This window comes from Nyctereutes procyonoides, unplaced genomic scaffold, assembly GCF_905146905.1.
Source record: "Nyctereutes procyonoides isolate TBG_1078 unplaced genomic scaffold, NYPRO_anot_genome, whole genome shotgun sequence".
Taxonomy (NCBI): Eukaryota; Metazoa; Chordata; class Mammalia; order Carnivora; family Canidae; genus Nyctereutes; species Nyctereutes procyonoides.
This window is the reverse complement of record NW_026575046.1, coordinates 51,948,996-51,964,611: the sequence shown is the minus strand read 5'-3', so window position 1 is coordinate 51,964,611 and position 15,616 is coordinate 51,948,996. Positions and strand designations below refer to the sequence as shown.

The following is a 15,616-nucleotide window of genomic DNA, read 5'->3' as shown; positions in this document are numbered from 1 at the left end:
CTGTACCTGGGAATGGGTCTCTTTACTTTCCTTCAGCCCTACACTGTGCCTTAGTTCTGCTGGGCGAGGCCCTGGATTTCAGGAGCAGGGACAGTAACTGATAAATTGAATCAAGAGCTATATAAGGAGAAAGAGAGGGGAGTGTGCAAGAGGACACAGAAGAATGGGAGCAGTTTACCCTGGGGAGCAGAGACAGTGGGTACAAGGGGTTGCTTTTTTACTGCAAATCTTTTGTGTCGTTGGTGTTTTCGTTTAAACTGTGAGTGCCTCTTTAAAACCGTGTTTTCCAGGAGTGTCTGGCTGGCTTAGTTGGTAGAACATGCAACTCTTGATCTCGGGATTGTGAATTTGAGCCGCATGTTGGGTGTAGATATTACTTAAAGAAATAGGGCAGCCCCGGTGGCTCAGCAGTTTGGTGCCACCTTCAGTCCAGGACCTGATCATGGAGACCGAGGATCGAGCCTGATCATGGAGACCCAGGATCGAGTCCCACGTCGGGCTCCCTGCATGGAGCCTGCTTCTCCCTCTGCCTGTGTCTCTGCCTCTCTCTCTCTCTCTCTGTGTCTCTCATGAATAAATAAATGAAATCTTAAAAAAAAAAAAGAAATAAAAATCTTCAAATAAATAAATAAATAAATAAAATAGGGGAGCCTGGGTGGCTCACTTGATTAAACGACCAACTCTTGATCTCAGCTCGGGTCTTGATCTCAGAATTGTGAGTTCAACTGGGCATGGGGCCTACCAAAAAAAAAAAGGGTAAAATAGGGGTGCCTTGGTGACTTAGTCGGTTGATCATCCAAATCCTGGTTTTGGCTCAGGTTGTGATCTCAGGGTCATGAGATCCAGCCCTGCATGGGCTCCATGCTCAGCCCAGCATCTACTTGATTCTGTCCCTCTCCCTTCCTCTCTGCCCCTCCTCCCACTCATACAAACGCATGTGCTTTCGTGCTCTCTCTCAAATAAATAAATAAAATCTTAGAAAAGAAAAAAAAAAACTACATAAATAATAAAAAATAAAGCCGTGGTTTCCAAAGTGTGCTGCCCCAACCAGCAGCATCTGCAACCCCTGAGAACTTGTTAGAAATGCAAATTTCAAAAAAAAAAGAAAAGAAATGCAAATTTCCAGGCTCCACCTCAAACCTACTAAAAAATATAAACTTCTGAGGTGGAGCCCAGCAATCCAAGCCCTCCAGGTGATTCTGATAATATGGTAAGGTTTCAGAACTACTGATTAAAAAACTAGCAACACAGTGCTTGTTTCTGGTGTTCAGTTTTGGGGAAGGAGGAGAATATTGATAGCCTCTCTTCTTTAGCCTCTGAACAGGGGAGCTCAGCAGGAAGAGGGGCCCAGGCTGGAAAGGGCAACCCAGGAGGCCTCTCAAAAAAATAAGTTGTTTTTTTAAAATTTAAATATTTTATTTGTTTATTCACGAGAGACACACACATAGAGAGAGAGAGACAGAGACACAGGCAGAGGGAGAAGCAGGCTCCATGCCGGGATCCCAATGCGGAACTCGATCCCAGGTCTCAGGATTGTGCCCTGGGCCGAAGGCGGCGCTAAACCGCTGAGCCACCTGGGCTGCCCCCAAAAATGAGGTTTGAGGGACGCCTGGGTGGCTCAGTGGTTGAGCGTCTGCCTTTGGCTCAGGGCATGATCCCAGGATTGGGGATCCAGTCCCATGTCAGGCTCCCTGCATGGAGCCTGCTTCTCCCTCTGCCTGTGTGTCTGTCTCTCTCTCTCTGTGTCTCTCATGAATAATAAATATTTAAAAAATAAAATAAAAATGAAGTTTGAGTGAGATCTACAGGACAAGTAAGGTTTGGCTAGGTGAGAGTGGGGAAGAGTGTGCCCCAAGAAGTGTGTTCCCATGGGGGAGCAGCCCATGTGAGGTGGTAGGGCTGAAAGCCATAGGGCTGGAGTTCAAAGAGCCAGGCCTGGCACATCCACCTGTGTGCATGGACATTCCGTTAGCAGATATCTCCTACTTCATGCAAACCCAAATGTTTTCCTAGTTCTCAGACCAGTGGGCCTCAGGGCTGTGGGAATGAGTTCTGCTCTCAGAGCACCTGGCCCAGAGCACTGACTCTCCCACTTGCTCCCATGTAACCTTGGGCCAGTCACTTCCTTATTCTGAGCCTCGGTGTCCTCATCTGGGCAACAGGAACATAAATGCCTTCCAGGAAGGGCTGCCACAAGGAGGGAATGAGATCATGGCAAGCTGGCTCTGGGGGCCATTCCCTCCTAATCCCTGAGCAACAACAGCCATTGTTGACTGAGCACTTAAAACCATTCTCTGAGACATGTCACCCTTCCTGTGTTTTAGGCACAGAGAGGGGAACTTTGGTCATACCCCCCCTTTGCCCCTCACCCCCTGCCCTGCTACACACACTATGGACAACCTGACTTTCCCTCCCAGGTGTCCATTCCCTCCCAGCAGCCTTCTGCTCCCTGACTGGGACTTTCTGTCAATCTATGGTTGCTCTCACCAGAGCCCTAATAGACACACACCCAGCAAGTGGCAGAGTCTGGAGGTGACCCAGTGCTTTTTCTGCAAGCTCCCAAGACCAGTATCACTGGCTAGGAAGCCACTCAGAGCTCTGGCAGACTTAGGGGACCAGGCTCCAGATGCTGCCATACTGATCTAGAGGCTCGGGGGAGGGGAGATGGAGCAGGAAAGCTTGCACGGGGGAATTAGCAGCATCTGTCTCCTTCTGACTTGGGACATCAGGAATGTGGCAAGTGTGTGCCTGCCAGGGATGCTGGCAGGGCGGGGCTACAGGGTGGGTAGCTGAGCCTCTCCCAGCCCCCATGACCCACCAGGCACCATCTGCCCCTGTCACTCTGAGTGACCTAACTCTGGTCTCTTATGTGCACAGGAGCTGCAGGGAACCTGGACTTGGGGTGGGGGAGCCAGCTCAGCTCCTTCCTTAGTCCCCCATCCTTGTGACCTTGGGCGGGTCACATTCTGTTTCTCTATCATTCAGTTGGGAAAATTGATCTTTGTCTGGTGAGGCTATGGTGAGGGGCAGTGCTGGGTGGCTGAGTCTGGCTCAGCAGTGGACTCACAATGGGAAAGTGGAAAAATGAGAGTTCTCATTCTCATCCCCTGTCTTTACACGCTACTCTAGCCTCCCCACCCTTTCCTCCTGCAGGTGGGTTCTTAGAGACCTGTCCATCTTGTGACTGGGCTGGGCACAGTGATCTCCAGGGGGAGATGAGGCTTGGAGGTGGGGCTCAGTCAGAAAGGCAGTGCATAGGTTGGGGGTATGATGAAACCCAGAGCAGGAAGAGAAAGAGCCCAGCCTCTGATTCTTTTTTTTTTTTTTTAATTAATTTATTTAAGATAGTCACAGAGAGAGAGAGGCAGAGACACAGGCAGAGGGAGAAGCAGGCTCCATGCACCGGGAGCCCGATGTGGGATTCGATCCTGGGCCTCCAGGATCACACCCTGGGCCAAAGGCAGGTGCCAAACCGCTGGGCCACCCAGAGATCCCCCAGCCTCTGATTCTTATATCCAGGCCCTTCTGACCCTGTATATATTTTCAGCTGCCACCCCCCGGGAGGCTAATTCAGGTGGCCTCCACCAAGAGTCTGTCCTTCCCAGGAGAGGACAGGGCAGGAGGGAGCACCAGGCACTGGGTTAGGTACCTCCAACCCCATGGTTCAAGGGCCCCCGGGGAAGATTCCAGGCTCAGAGCCCTGGGAAGCTGATCTCCGTGTTCCCCACAGAGGGTGTTTGAGAACAGGCCATGACAGCCTCTCCAGGGGAAGACCAGGCAGGCAGGGACAGCTGCAGCCTAGCTAGGCGGCAACCAGCTGCTGCCCGGGAGACTGGTGGGGGGCGGGGGTAGTGGCAGTGGCAGGCACAGCCCTCACAAGCCCCCAGTCTGAGCAGCGGAGCGTGGGAGCGGGCAGCAGCCTTGAAGCTGGGTTGCAGGCTTTCACGCTGTGTTAACGGTCGGCTTGGTTAATGCTGAGCAGATGGGGGTGGGGTGCTGCCAGCACCCTGGGGACAGTCCCAGGACAGGCACACACACACACAAATGGGGGGTATGAGAGAGTTCCACCCCATGGATGGTGCCATGTGGACTCCTCTGCCATCAGCAGTCATTCAGACTATCACATACACAAGATGGTGCTGGTAAGACAGACCAAGACAGAGGTGCACACGGGTTCCGGGGTGCACCCTGGAGTAGCTATAGGAGAACACAAGCCCAAGGCCTGGCACAGAGCCCTCAGTTTGTGTCACTCAGGCAAAACTCCCAGCTTGGGGATCCCTCCATCCTGTTTCCCCTCCATTCACTGCAGGGAAGACACCAGGAACACAGAGGTTTACTTCAAAAAATAATTTATAAAAGGCCATTTGCTTCTGTGTTTTTTAGGCAGGCTTCCAGCTGCTCAGCTAGGAACACAGGAGCCAATGCTCTTTCCACCAAGATGCTGGGACAAGCAGGAAAGGGGAGGCAGGGAAGCTCTGGGGAAATGGGGTTCAGAGGCCCAAGACCTCTCTTGGTGCAAGGAAGCAAGGAGGTTTAGGACAGCTCTACAGCTAGGTCCGGCTGGCCAAACCCCTGGCTCAAGGACTGAGTGCTAAGGCCCAGGAGGCCAGGCAGAACCCTAACAGGCCATGGTTCTGAAGGCAAGGGCGGGCAGGGCCTTAAGGCTGGGTTGGAAGTCTGGTTTGGGAATCTGAGGCCAGAGTAGCAAGCCTCAATTAGGGGCCCTAGGAACAAGGATGGACCTCCCCAAAGCAGAACTAGGGATCTGGGATAGTATCCTGAAGTTGGGGCCCAAGGCCACCAAAGTTGAGCACTGCCAGGTTGTAGCTAAGCCAGGAGGCCGAAGGCTGCTGGCCTGCCTGCCTATACCACCTTGTGCCCCTGTTCATGTCTGCGCCCCAGGGAAGGAGAAGGAGCTGGGCCCCAGTGGCAGGAGGTCATGGCAGAAGACAGAGTCGTTGGAGGAGCAGGTGCTGCTGGCATCCCCACCGGCCGGGGAGTAGGGTCCGAAGGTCAGACGGAGGTCTAGGTACTACGGGGAACAGTGCCGGTCAGTCCTAGTAGGCAGCTGGGATGAGGGCCAGAGGGAGGTCATGGGCAAGAGGGGAGTAGTACCTCCTCGGAGACGGCCAGCAGGACCTTGTCCAGTGCCTCTACCAGCTGCTTGAAAGTTGGCCTCTGAGAGGGTGCTGCATGCCAGCACTCCCGCATTAGCCCATACCTGGTGGAAGGGGTAGAGGGTCAGATATAGGGGCAGGGTTTGAGGAGGGCAGGTAGGGCCATTCAGCGGCTAAGGAGGACATGGTAACAGAGAAAGAGGAAGCTGGGCCCGAAGGACAAGATCAGAGCAGAGGCTAAGGAGTGTATAGTGGAGGAGAGGAGGGTGAGGCCTCACAGCTCTGGGGGGCAGTTGGGGGGCCGGTCCATCCGATGCCCCTCCCGCAGCAGTGAGAACAGCTCCTCCACAGGGATGCCGGGGTATGGGGAGCCCCCGAGGGTGAAGATCTCCCACAGCAAGATCCCAAACGACCACCTAGAGGCAGGACCAGGCAGGGCTCAGCAGGGCACCCAAGTTCAGCTTTGCTTCCTACTCCGGGGGCCAGGATGGGGGAGCTTGCAGGCATGATCCACCACAGAGGGTAGGGATTGAAGTCTGGTCCCACTCTGGACCTAGGGTTGTGTGACCTTGGGTGATTGCTTTGCCTTCTTTGTGGGGTAGGACAATGATTGGTGGCAGATATTCCAGACCCTCAACCTCCAGGACTCACACGTCACTCTGGTGTGTGTAGACTCGGTCAAATAAGGCCTCGGGTGCCATCCACTTGACAGGCAGGCGGCCCTGAATGGGAGAGGTGGGGACACTGATGTGGAGTTCCACAGGTCCTGGTACCCTCCACACTCCCCTTGCCAACCCTGCCCTGCCTCCCTCACATTGCTGGTTTTCTTGTAGTAGTCAATGTGGTGGACGCCACGGGCCAGCCCAAAGTCAGCAATCTTCATCACATTGTCCTCTGTCACCAGTACGTTCCGGGCAGCCAGGTCCCGGTGGATGCACTGGGGGCAGGGCAGGGGACTTACGTTTATCAGGACTCATGGCTGGAAGATGGACACACTGTATTTCACAGTAACCCTGGGAGTAGGCATCCTTCACTCATTTTACAGATAAAGAAGTCAGATTCAGAGAGGGGAAACTGAGGCTGACTTCAGTGCCCACACCCCCTCCCTTCCATGGTCTCTTCCCTGGCCCTATGAGTTAGGGACTGAGAGAGCAAGGAATGCAGACGTGCAGTGTACAGATGGGACGTATAGAAGGGGCTGGAGGCATGTAGACAGGAAAGGGGCAGAGAGGGAGAAGACGGGGACATTCAGTGGCACGGGCAGGGAAGTGTATAGATGGAGCAGTCAGAATGGTTCAGAATGCTGCCCACTGCCTATACCTTCCTCGACTCCAGATACTGCATGCCTCGGGCCACTTGGTAGGCACAGGAAACCAGGGCGGGGAAGGAGAGTGGCCCCTCACTGCTCCTCAGCCCATCAGGGCTGAGGTCGGGGCCAGGGGGACGCCGGGCCCGCAGGAACTCCCGAAGGTTTCCCTTGGCAGCACACTCCACAATCACATACAGGGGTCCTGTAGAGGTCAGAGGGACAGGGAGGCTGCTGAGCCTGTGGCCCCACATCCCGCCACCCTGCCCTCAGCCCTGTTCCAACCCACCTTCCTGAGTACAGACACCCAGCAGATTGATAATGTTCTTATGTCGGCCGATCAGCTTCATCACCTCCATCTCAGAGACCAGGTCTGCCAGGTCCTTGTCGGAGGCATTGTCTGCAGGGGTGACAGCCAGGGTGATGGACATGGGGGAGCTGCAGGGTCGGGGACAGGACATGGAGTGCCGGGCCCGGAGTCAGAAAGGTCTGGACCTGAATTCCCGCTTGGCTCTGGCATTTAAAAAGTTGTCTGACTGGGACGCCCGGGTGGCTCAGAGGTTGAGCATCTGCCTTGGGCCCAGGGCATGGTCCCGGAATCCAGGATCAAGTCCCGCATCGGGCTCCCTGCATGGAGCCTGCTTCTCCCTCCGCCTGTGTCTCTGCCTCTCTCTCTCTCTCTCTCTCTCTGTGTCTCTCATGAATAAATAAATAAAATCTTTAAAAAATAATAAGGAATAAAAAGTCATCTAACTTCTCTGAACCTTGGGATCTTCTTGTATAAAATGGGATAAAGGATCATGCCTTGCCTCTCACAGCAATTGCAAGGAAGCAGTAAGACCAGGGATGTACAGGAGGCAGGCCTATCTGTGAGGCAGACAGGAGAGAGGAGGAAGAAGCTCTCTTTGGAGATTTGGCGTCAGTTCCTGAATGGGGTGAGAACTCCTGGGGGTGGGAAGCAGACTGGCGCCCTGAGGCCTGGTGTCCATCTGGCCTGGGAATTCAAGAGTGGGGTGCAGCCAGGGGAGGCTGGGAAGAAGCTGCTCCAGATTTTCTTGAGAAGGCTGAGGACCGGGGCTGACCTGTGGCCCCGGGCCAATGACATACCCCTCCCTGCCAGACCTCCCAATGCACATTTCTCAATCCCTCCCTCCCAGAAAGTACCAGGTGGCCCCAGCTGTGCAGAGAGGAGGGGGTGGGTGAGGAGAACAGTGGTTTTGTAGAGGAGGGACACCAGTGAGAGGCCCCGATGGTAGGTCCAAGGTGTGTCCTATGCACTTTGGGGCTGGTGCTCGGGCTGTTCTAGAGTGGAGGACACAAAGGGACAGATCTGGGAAGGGGCCCAGCTGGGGAGGCTGAAGGTGTGACTTGAGGGGACTTGGGGGGAACGAGATGGAAGCCTACAAGACCAAGGCTGACATGGGGCCAGGGCTAAGATGGTCTGACCCTAATCACCCCAAATCCTTGTAGTCATCATCATTCCTGAGGTTTGTGTAAAGTACCTGGTATAAGTCATTCCTGAGGCCTGGAGGTAGGGACTACTATTTACCCCCAGGTGACCCATGAAGAAATAGGCCCTGAAATGGCTTGCCAGGGCAGCCCAGGTGTCTCAGCAGTTTAGTGCTGCCTTCAGCCCAGGACGTGATCCTGGAGACCTGGGATCGAGTCCCACATCAGGCTCCCTGCATGGAGCCTGCTTCTCCCTCTGCCTGTGTCTCTGCTGCTCTCTCTCCCTCTCTGTGTCTCTCATGAATAAATAAATAAAATCTTAAAAAAAAAAAAATGAAATGGCTTGCCAGGATTGGTAGCAGAGTTGGGCCCTAGGCTCAAGGGCGGGGTCCTGTAGCCCTTCCGGCCACCAGTGTTCATAGTAGCACCATGAGCCTCTTTTGTTAGTCCCAAGGCCACAGCATTTCCCCCGGGGTCACCACTCACCCTTGAGCATCTTGACAGCCACAGTGCTGGCTTGGTCAGGCTGGGTGGGGTCCATGCCAAAGGCCTCTGCACGTACTACCTGCCCAAAGCAGCCCTCCCCCAGTGGCTTTCCGAGCACCAGCCTGGAAATAAGAAAGCCGAGGCCTCAGCCATATGAACGTCATTCCTGCCTGGAGCCTGCATCCCGATCCTCCCTCCATGCAGCATACCTGTCCCGGGGGAACTCCCACAGTGGGTCGAGAGGTAGGTCTAGACTCACAAGGCCAGAGAGCAAGGGAGGGCCACTGGAGGAGAGACGGACACCCCGCACCAAGGATGAGCTCGATTTGGCCGAAGAACCCGATTCCAGGGAGAACTGTAAGGCGGGTGACTTGGTCAGCCTGCTGGAGCTGAACTGGGTTAGGAAGGCAGGCCAAGAGCTTCACTACAGGGTCACGGCAGGGGGTGGGGAACAGCATGGTACCTGTCGGGCTAGAGGGAAGCGGGACAACTTCTGCACGGTGGCGGGCTGCCTGGGCTGCCGGCTGATGAGTACCTGCCCTCGATACAACCCAGCTAGTAGCAGGAGGACAACCAAAGCCAGAGAGCCTGACACGTACAGAATGATGTCCGTGTACCTGGCCTCGGATGCTGCTGCTGTCCATGTGAGGTCCTCCTCTGCCCACACACAGACACACATATAGACAGAAAACTGGTCAGTGGTTAGATGGCCAGCTCTGAATACTCTAACTCAGGCCTCACAACTCCCAACACACTGGGACAGTCACCAAGAAAGCACACCCATAACCCAGCGGGTCACATGGCAGTCACACGGGGATGTGCACAGAAGAACCGCTACGTGAGCAATCAAACACATAAGTCTGCATGCCATGTCCCAAGCCCCACCGGCCAAGGGACACAGCCCACCGTTGGCTCACAGCAGAGTTGCTGTGGCCACCCCTGGCCTCTCAAGTGCTCACCTGGCAGCACTGTGAGCCAGGCTGACTGGTAGGAGAGGCCAATGGAGTTGCCTGCCAGGCAGGTGTATTCTCCTGCATCCTCAGCTGACACGTTCCGAAGGTACAGGACCTCCACCTCTGAGCTATTGATGTCTGCTGTCTGGGGATGGGGGACACACTCAGGGGTCACCATGGGGACACGGGCCACACTGTGGCCAGGAAGGAAGCTAGGGACAAGCGCCTCACCCCCCCCACCCCATGGGAGAACGGTAGGGTGTGGGTGCCGCTGGGGGCTGGACCTTGAGGACTTGCACGTAGGGGAAGCCGTCGGCGCCAAAACTGCTACCATTGATGACGATGTGCTTCAGCCACTGGATGTGGGGCTGGGCGTCGCTGTACACCTTGCACAGCAGCTCTACGTCGCTGCCCGCCACGGCTGTGGTGTTGGCCGGGAGCCCCGCCTGTAGGATGGGCCGGTGCGGGGACCGCTCTGGGGGCCGGGCCAGGTGGTCAACCCTAACCAGTGGCACCCACAGAAGCACCCTGGCCACCTGCCTCCAGCCCCAGCTCAAGGGAGGGAACTTCCTGATATGTAGCTCAGACCTTGGCTGTCCCCTGCTGACCCTGCTGAAACCTTCCATAGCTCCCCAATGCCTCTGGGGTCAAGGACAACTTCACAGTCTAGCATTCAAAACCCTCCACAACATAGCTCCCCGCTTAAATGCCACATCCCAGGCATACACCTCTTCACAAATGCATTGTATTTGTTACACCTAGGACCTTTATTCCACCTGTGCCCTCTGCCTGGATGTCTTTTCCACTTTGTTCTCAGCTGACCTCTGATCGTCCAGGCCAATGTTACCCTCTGTGCTTCCCTCTGGCCCAGTGGGACACTTGAGGCAGCTTGAGCCATCTAAGACTTAGTCCATATTGCCTGCCAGACTGGGCCCTACCTGAGGGCAGTGTCAGGGTTCCCACCCCCATACCGCCTTGCCTGCCCATCCGCTCACCCAGCACATCCAGTAGGTAGCTGTAGCGGATGCTGCCCATAGAGTTCTCCACGAGGCAAGTGTATGTGCCACGGTCTGAGGGCACCACACTTTCCATCACCAGGCTCCAGTGCTGGTGGCGCAGCTGAGGGCAGGGGAAGCGTCTATGAGTGGCCATTCACCTTTGCCCACCCAGGGGTCCAGCGCATGAAGAGGCTAGGGTCACGAGGGTCTTCTTAAGCTCTCAAGGCCCTAGGGAGGCCAGGCCAGGGCTAGAGACCCTGGGAGAAAGGAAAAGACTCCAAGAAATGTCTGAACCCTGGGTTTAAGTCTTCAAGTTTTAATATGGCCTCTTCCTGGCTGTATCACCTTGAGCCAATTTTTGCCCTCCTTGAGTATCAGCTTCCTCACTACAACCTGGAACTGACCCGACAGGGTCTTATCATGAGAATTAGCTGCTAAAACTCCATACCTGCCAGTCAGTGAGCCTTTCTGGTTTACAAGGAAAGCTAAGCCTGAGAGATTAAGTCATTTGCAGGAGGGTGGCAGAGTGGGGACTTGAATCAGAGCCGTCCTAGTCCGATATCTAGTGTTCCTTCTAGAGCCTGTAGCTGCCTTTCTCATTAGAGAAAGAGTGACTGCTAGGTATGAGCAGACCAACCGGGGAGTGATAATGGAGGAGCAGATGGTCTTAGAACCTGGGACTCACCCGAATGCCTCCAATGCGATGCTCCCCATGGAAGTCCTGTCCATCCTTCAGCCAGCGGATGGTGGGCATGGGGTTGCCTGCAGCTGGACAGCGGAACTTGACGGTGTTCCCGGCAGGCACTGCATGAAGTTTCTTCTCCATGCGCTGAGGGTGTGTCCAGTAGGGTGCTGGAGGGGAGGAGAAAGGAGAACTTAGTGCCCCCGGGATGATCACCTGCTTCCACACAGGTCTCTTCTCAGTGACCAGCTGGGAGGTAGGGATATGAGTCCTTGAGGACTCATACTGACCTTGCTGGGAGTAAATGTGCCCATTCCTGGAGACCCTGTGGGCCTTAGGGTCCTCGTTGCCATTGCTAGAGGTCAAGGAGTCTATGTCAGGGAAAAAGAGAGATGTCTGAGGTCTAGGAAGAGGAAGTTTTCTCTCCCCAGGCACCCTTTAACCCCTGCTAGACCCCCCTTACCATCCACAACCAAGGTAACATTGTGCAGGACAAGCATGGAGCCTCGTGCCAGGCAGAGGTAGCAGCCAGCATCCTCCGGTAGGAAGCTGGCGATCTCCAAGCGGCCCCTCCAGCCTCGTACCCGGCCAGCAGGTGGTAGGCGACTGCCTTCCTTGTACCAGTGGCCACCACGTTCAGCTCGCCCACAGCATAGCCGCACAGGCTGCCCAAGGGCCACGGTCAGCTCCTGTTCTTGCTGCTCTGGGCTGGGGGCCAGGCAGGGCTCTGTGGGCCAAGGGCAGAGGTCAGTGAGCTCCACAAGCCCCAGATGAGTGAGCCCCCTGTGTATGGAGAACATGCTGCATGGGCAGGGCACAAGTACCCCTTGACACATGCTGGACACCTGCTGCTCCTCAAATATACACGCATAATTATATGCTACACAGATGCAATACGTAAGGCAATCGCCATGCCTCTGGTGCACATCACACACACAGTGCGTAGTACACATGCTAGATTGGACATGCCATTGCCTCACACACACACACACAAACACATGCTATAGGTGCTACATACAGGGCACATGCCACACCTCCAGGGCACAGCACACTCACAGTACATATACCACACATGCTTCCTGGGCCTCCCAAACCATATACCCAGTGCACAGAACACACACACACACACACACACACACACACAGCCAGGGGCTCACCACCAGCTCTGCAGCCCAGCTCAGGACCCTTCACCCTGCAAGGCCATTCCTCTCTTGTGGACATAGAGATAGGTGGACGCTTGCTGGGAGCCAGACACTGAGACTCAATGGTTGGGCCCTGCCCTGCTGTCACCTCCTCAGGGACTGGGCCAGGATCCTTTCCAGCTTTGCTCAGCTAGTAGCTCCCTCCATGTGCCCACCCAGCCCACCCTCTCCCACCTTAAAGGCCATACCTAGTTCTATTTCCTCAGAGGCTTCAAAGGACAAAGCTGGAGCCCCAGGCACCTCCACCAGGACCCCCAATAGGGCCAACAGCAGCCACATGTCCTTCCTGCTGATCACAAGGACCCAGGCTGGGCTTACCACCAACTGCCTTCCTGAAAGGGAGGGAGAAGAACTTCTGATAGACCTGCACATTTCGCATTGCCATTCTCCTATTTTGTGGATGAAGAAACTGAGACAGGAAGTGGCCAGGACTTGTCCAAGCCTCGCCCTCCCCCCCCCCCCCCCCATCACACAGCAGCAAGGCAGAGACTAAAAGCTGTGGCCAGAGCCCAAAGCTTCTTCAGGGGGCAGGGCTGGGCTTCCTGCTCTCCTCCAGTCCTGCTGAGACGCTGGCACAGGTTCACAGAAAGGGCAGTTTGGGGATTCTTTCCTTGGAGGAAAGCAGAGAAAGGAGACATATCTTCTGCTCACTCTCAGCACACGTAATTTATTTTTTGCTGAATAAATGAATTTATTGCTGAAGAACTCCACCCCCCAAAAAAGGAAAAAAAGAAATATAAAACAAGGCCAAACTTTAGCATCTGGATGTTATCTGATCTGACCCACACTTCTTATAGCATTGCTGACATTTTCCTGACCAGCTTTGAATACCTTCAGTGACAGCGCACTCACTACTAACAAAGCAGCACATTCCATGGCAAGAGAAGTTCTTCCTCATTCTGAACCAGAATTGCACGCTTGGGAATGCATCTGTTTTTTGTGTCCTCACAACTCCATTTGAGGTGACTCGGGCTCTGTGTCTGACAAAGCCAAGTTAAAATCCGGACTCTTACCAACTTGCAAGTTCCTGTTCCTCTCTGGATGCTATCTTTAAAGGACTGCTTTGAGGATAAAAGAGACCATATGTAGGGGCTGGGAACACAGAATGTTGGAACGTTCTTCCCTTCCCTCTCCATGACTGTCACCCCAGGTCTACCTTTGGCTAATTACCTCCAATTCTGGTGCAGTTCTTGTCAGGTATCACACACCTACCCTATTCTTCTGACACCAAAGATGTCTCCCCATCCCCCAGAAGGAACACTCAAAACAGCCTCAGCTGGGGCAGGGGAAGAGGTGACCAACGTAGTCCCAGGGGACCACTGGCTATTACCTGGAACTCATTAACAGTCAGGAGACACTGGTGTCTCTGAATCTACCTTGCCCAGGAAGCCCACTGCACCCTTTCTCTTCAGTCACTGCCCCATTTCCAGCTCTGGTTCTGAGCCAGGGAGCACTTCACCTGTCCTGACCAAAGCTGTCATCTACCCCTTCAAACTGCTCCTTCCTGGGATGCTGGGTAGCTCAGCGGTTGAGTGTCTGCCTTCAGCTCAGGGTCTGATCCCGGGACCTGGGATCGAGTCCTGCATCGGGCTCTCTGCAAGCATCCTGCTTCGCCCTCTGCCTATGTGTCTCTCTCTGTGTGTCTTTCATGAATAAATTAAATCTTAACAAAAAACCAAACAACCCTGCTCCTTCCCTGGGTTGCCCCTGCAGCTGGGGCATCATCTCTTCCCATCCCCCTTCCCCACTCCCTCCACTTCCAGTCCATCTGCCTCCTCAATCCTTTTCCAGTCCATCCCACCTCCCTTGCTTGGACCCAGGGCAGGCCATAGTCATCTCTGGCTTGGGCCTTTGCAAATGTCTCCCTTGGCTCTCCAGGCTCTGCTCTCTTGCAGGGCTTTAGAAATCACAAGAATCTGCCATGTCACCACCCCATATCCCCCAGCTTTTAAGCCCTTAATGGCTGCCCATGTCCTGCAGGATCCAATCTATAGTTCATCCAGCATTCTAGGCCTCCCTCCCTACTCTTGTGGGTATCTTCGGTTGTACAGTCTGCTCCTTCAGCATCTTCAGCACTGAAGCCATTGGCTTTCAAAACTGGGCATTTCTTCTCTCTTGCACAGACACACCTCTGTGTCCCCATTTCTCCTCTCCACCTGACTTAGATGCCACTGTTCCTGCACCCACCCCCAGTTTCCATGGCGCTCCTCCATAGAATCACCTCACCTTGCTCTGCTGCAGGGGAAGCAGCCCTCTGGGTCTACACCTCGAGCTGGGAGAGGGTCAGGGAGACCTGGGGATTTTATTCCTATTCCCAGGCTGCTCGGACCTTGTAACCCTTAGTCGGATCACACGTGGCCTCTGACAGACCAACCCACCGCCTTACTCAGGGGCTGAAGGATCTGACACGCAATCAGACAGTCCTGGGTTCTCCTCCGGCTGGAGGGAGGAGCGCAGGGGGGCCCTGGGCAAATGACTGCACCTCTCGGATCCTCAGCTTCCTCATCTCTACTCGGGGCACGCAGACGGCCTGGCAGCCGAGGGACCAGCGCGCTCTTCTTTCTCCACCCCTACCCGGCCACCCTGGGGGGAGGTGCGAGTCGGCAGGTCCGGAGGGGGAGCTGCAGGGACAGCCGCCCCGCCCCCGCCCCCGCCCCGGTGGGCAATGAGTAACCAGCTCCACGGCCAGGGTGCTCTTTGGACGGAGCGGGACAAAAGGCCCTGTGTGCGCTGCGGGTTACTGATTTACCCTCTCCTCCACCCCCCTTCCTAGAGGACGCCCAGGTCCCCAGTGCCAGGAGGGGGCAGCTCCGCGAGCCCCGCTGCCGCTCGCCCTCTGGCGGCGGGGAGCGCAGCCCGAGCCCGCAAGGGGTCCCGCTCACCTCGAGCCTCCGTGGTGCCGCTCCAGACACAGGGTCCCAGCTCACCTGGGCCCTCCGCGGCCCCGCTCTCGGCTCCGGCTAGTCGCGACACCCGCGCCCCGCGGGGACCGCAGACTCGGCCGGGGCGCTCCTCCGCCCGGGGCCAGAGAGTCAGGAATGCACCCGCGACAGCGGCGTGGCCGCGGGAGGCCCAGGCCCCGCCCACCCCGGGCCCCGCCCCTCCTGGACCAGCTCCATCCCGGCCGCGGCTGGGGGAGGACCACCCGGCGCCCGCCCGCCCATCTCCGGCCCCTCCGGACCAGCTCTATCGAGACGACCGGGACGCGGCGTCCGGCCCCCTGGAGACCAGTCCCCAAACCCAACAAAGCCTAATGGCCAACTGGGCCGCGTGATCCTGGGGTCCTGCCTCAGCCTGCTCACACCCCATCAGACTCCGCCTCCTTTGCCACACCTAGACCAGGCTTCCAGGTTCTAGTTATTTGCGCCAACCTCTGCTCTTCACCCCTTTTAGAGGGTAACACCCAGCAGTCCTGACCCGCTA

At 55.8% G+C, this 15,616-nt stretch overlaps 1 protein-coding gene across 3 annotated transcripts; it reads right to left on the bottom strand.

Moving 5' to 3' along the window:
- Positions 1–4,332: 4,332 nt before the first annotated feature.
- FGFR4 (fibroblast growth factor receptor 4) lies at positions 4,333–15,248 on the bottom strand. 3 transcript variants are annotated; one of them, XM_055325012.1, is made up of 18 exons: positions 15,076–15,248; positions 12,382–12,525; positions 11,455–11,718; positions 11,282–11,362; positions 10,995–11,161; positions 10,307–10,430; positions 9,596–9,786; positions 9,318–9,456; positions 8,822–9,015; positions 8,568–8,713; positions 8,359–8,480; positions 6,713–6,823; positions 6,438–6,628; positions 5,932–6,054; positions 5,769–5,839; positions 5,396–5,533; positions 5,116–5,221; positions 4,333–5,032 (listed from the first exon to the last, which is right to left on the bottom strand). In XM_055325012.1, the coding sequence occupies exons 2-18, from the start codon at positions 12,470–12,472 to the stop codon at positions 4,886–4,888; spliced, it is 2,406 nt and encodes an 801-aa protein (XP_055180987.1). In that variant the 5' UTR covers positions 12,473–12,525; positions 15,076–15,248; the 3' UTR covers positions 4,333–4,885. The 3 variants fall into 3 exon arrangements, with proteins under 3 accessions (XP_055180987.1, XP_055180988.1, XP_055180989.1); XM_055325013.1 differs by lacking the exon at positions 15,076–15,248 and adding an exon at positions 14,420–14,734; XM_055325014.1 differs by lacking the exons at positions 12,382–12,525; positions 15,076–15,248 and having other exon boundaries at positions 11,576–11,712.
- Positions 15,249–15,616: the final 368 nt, after the last annotated feature.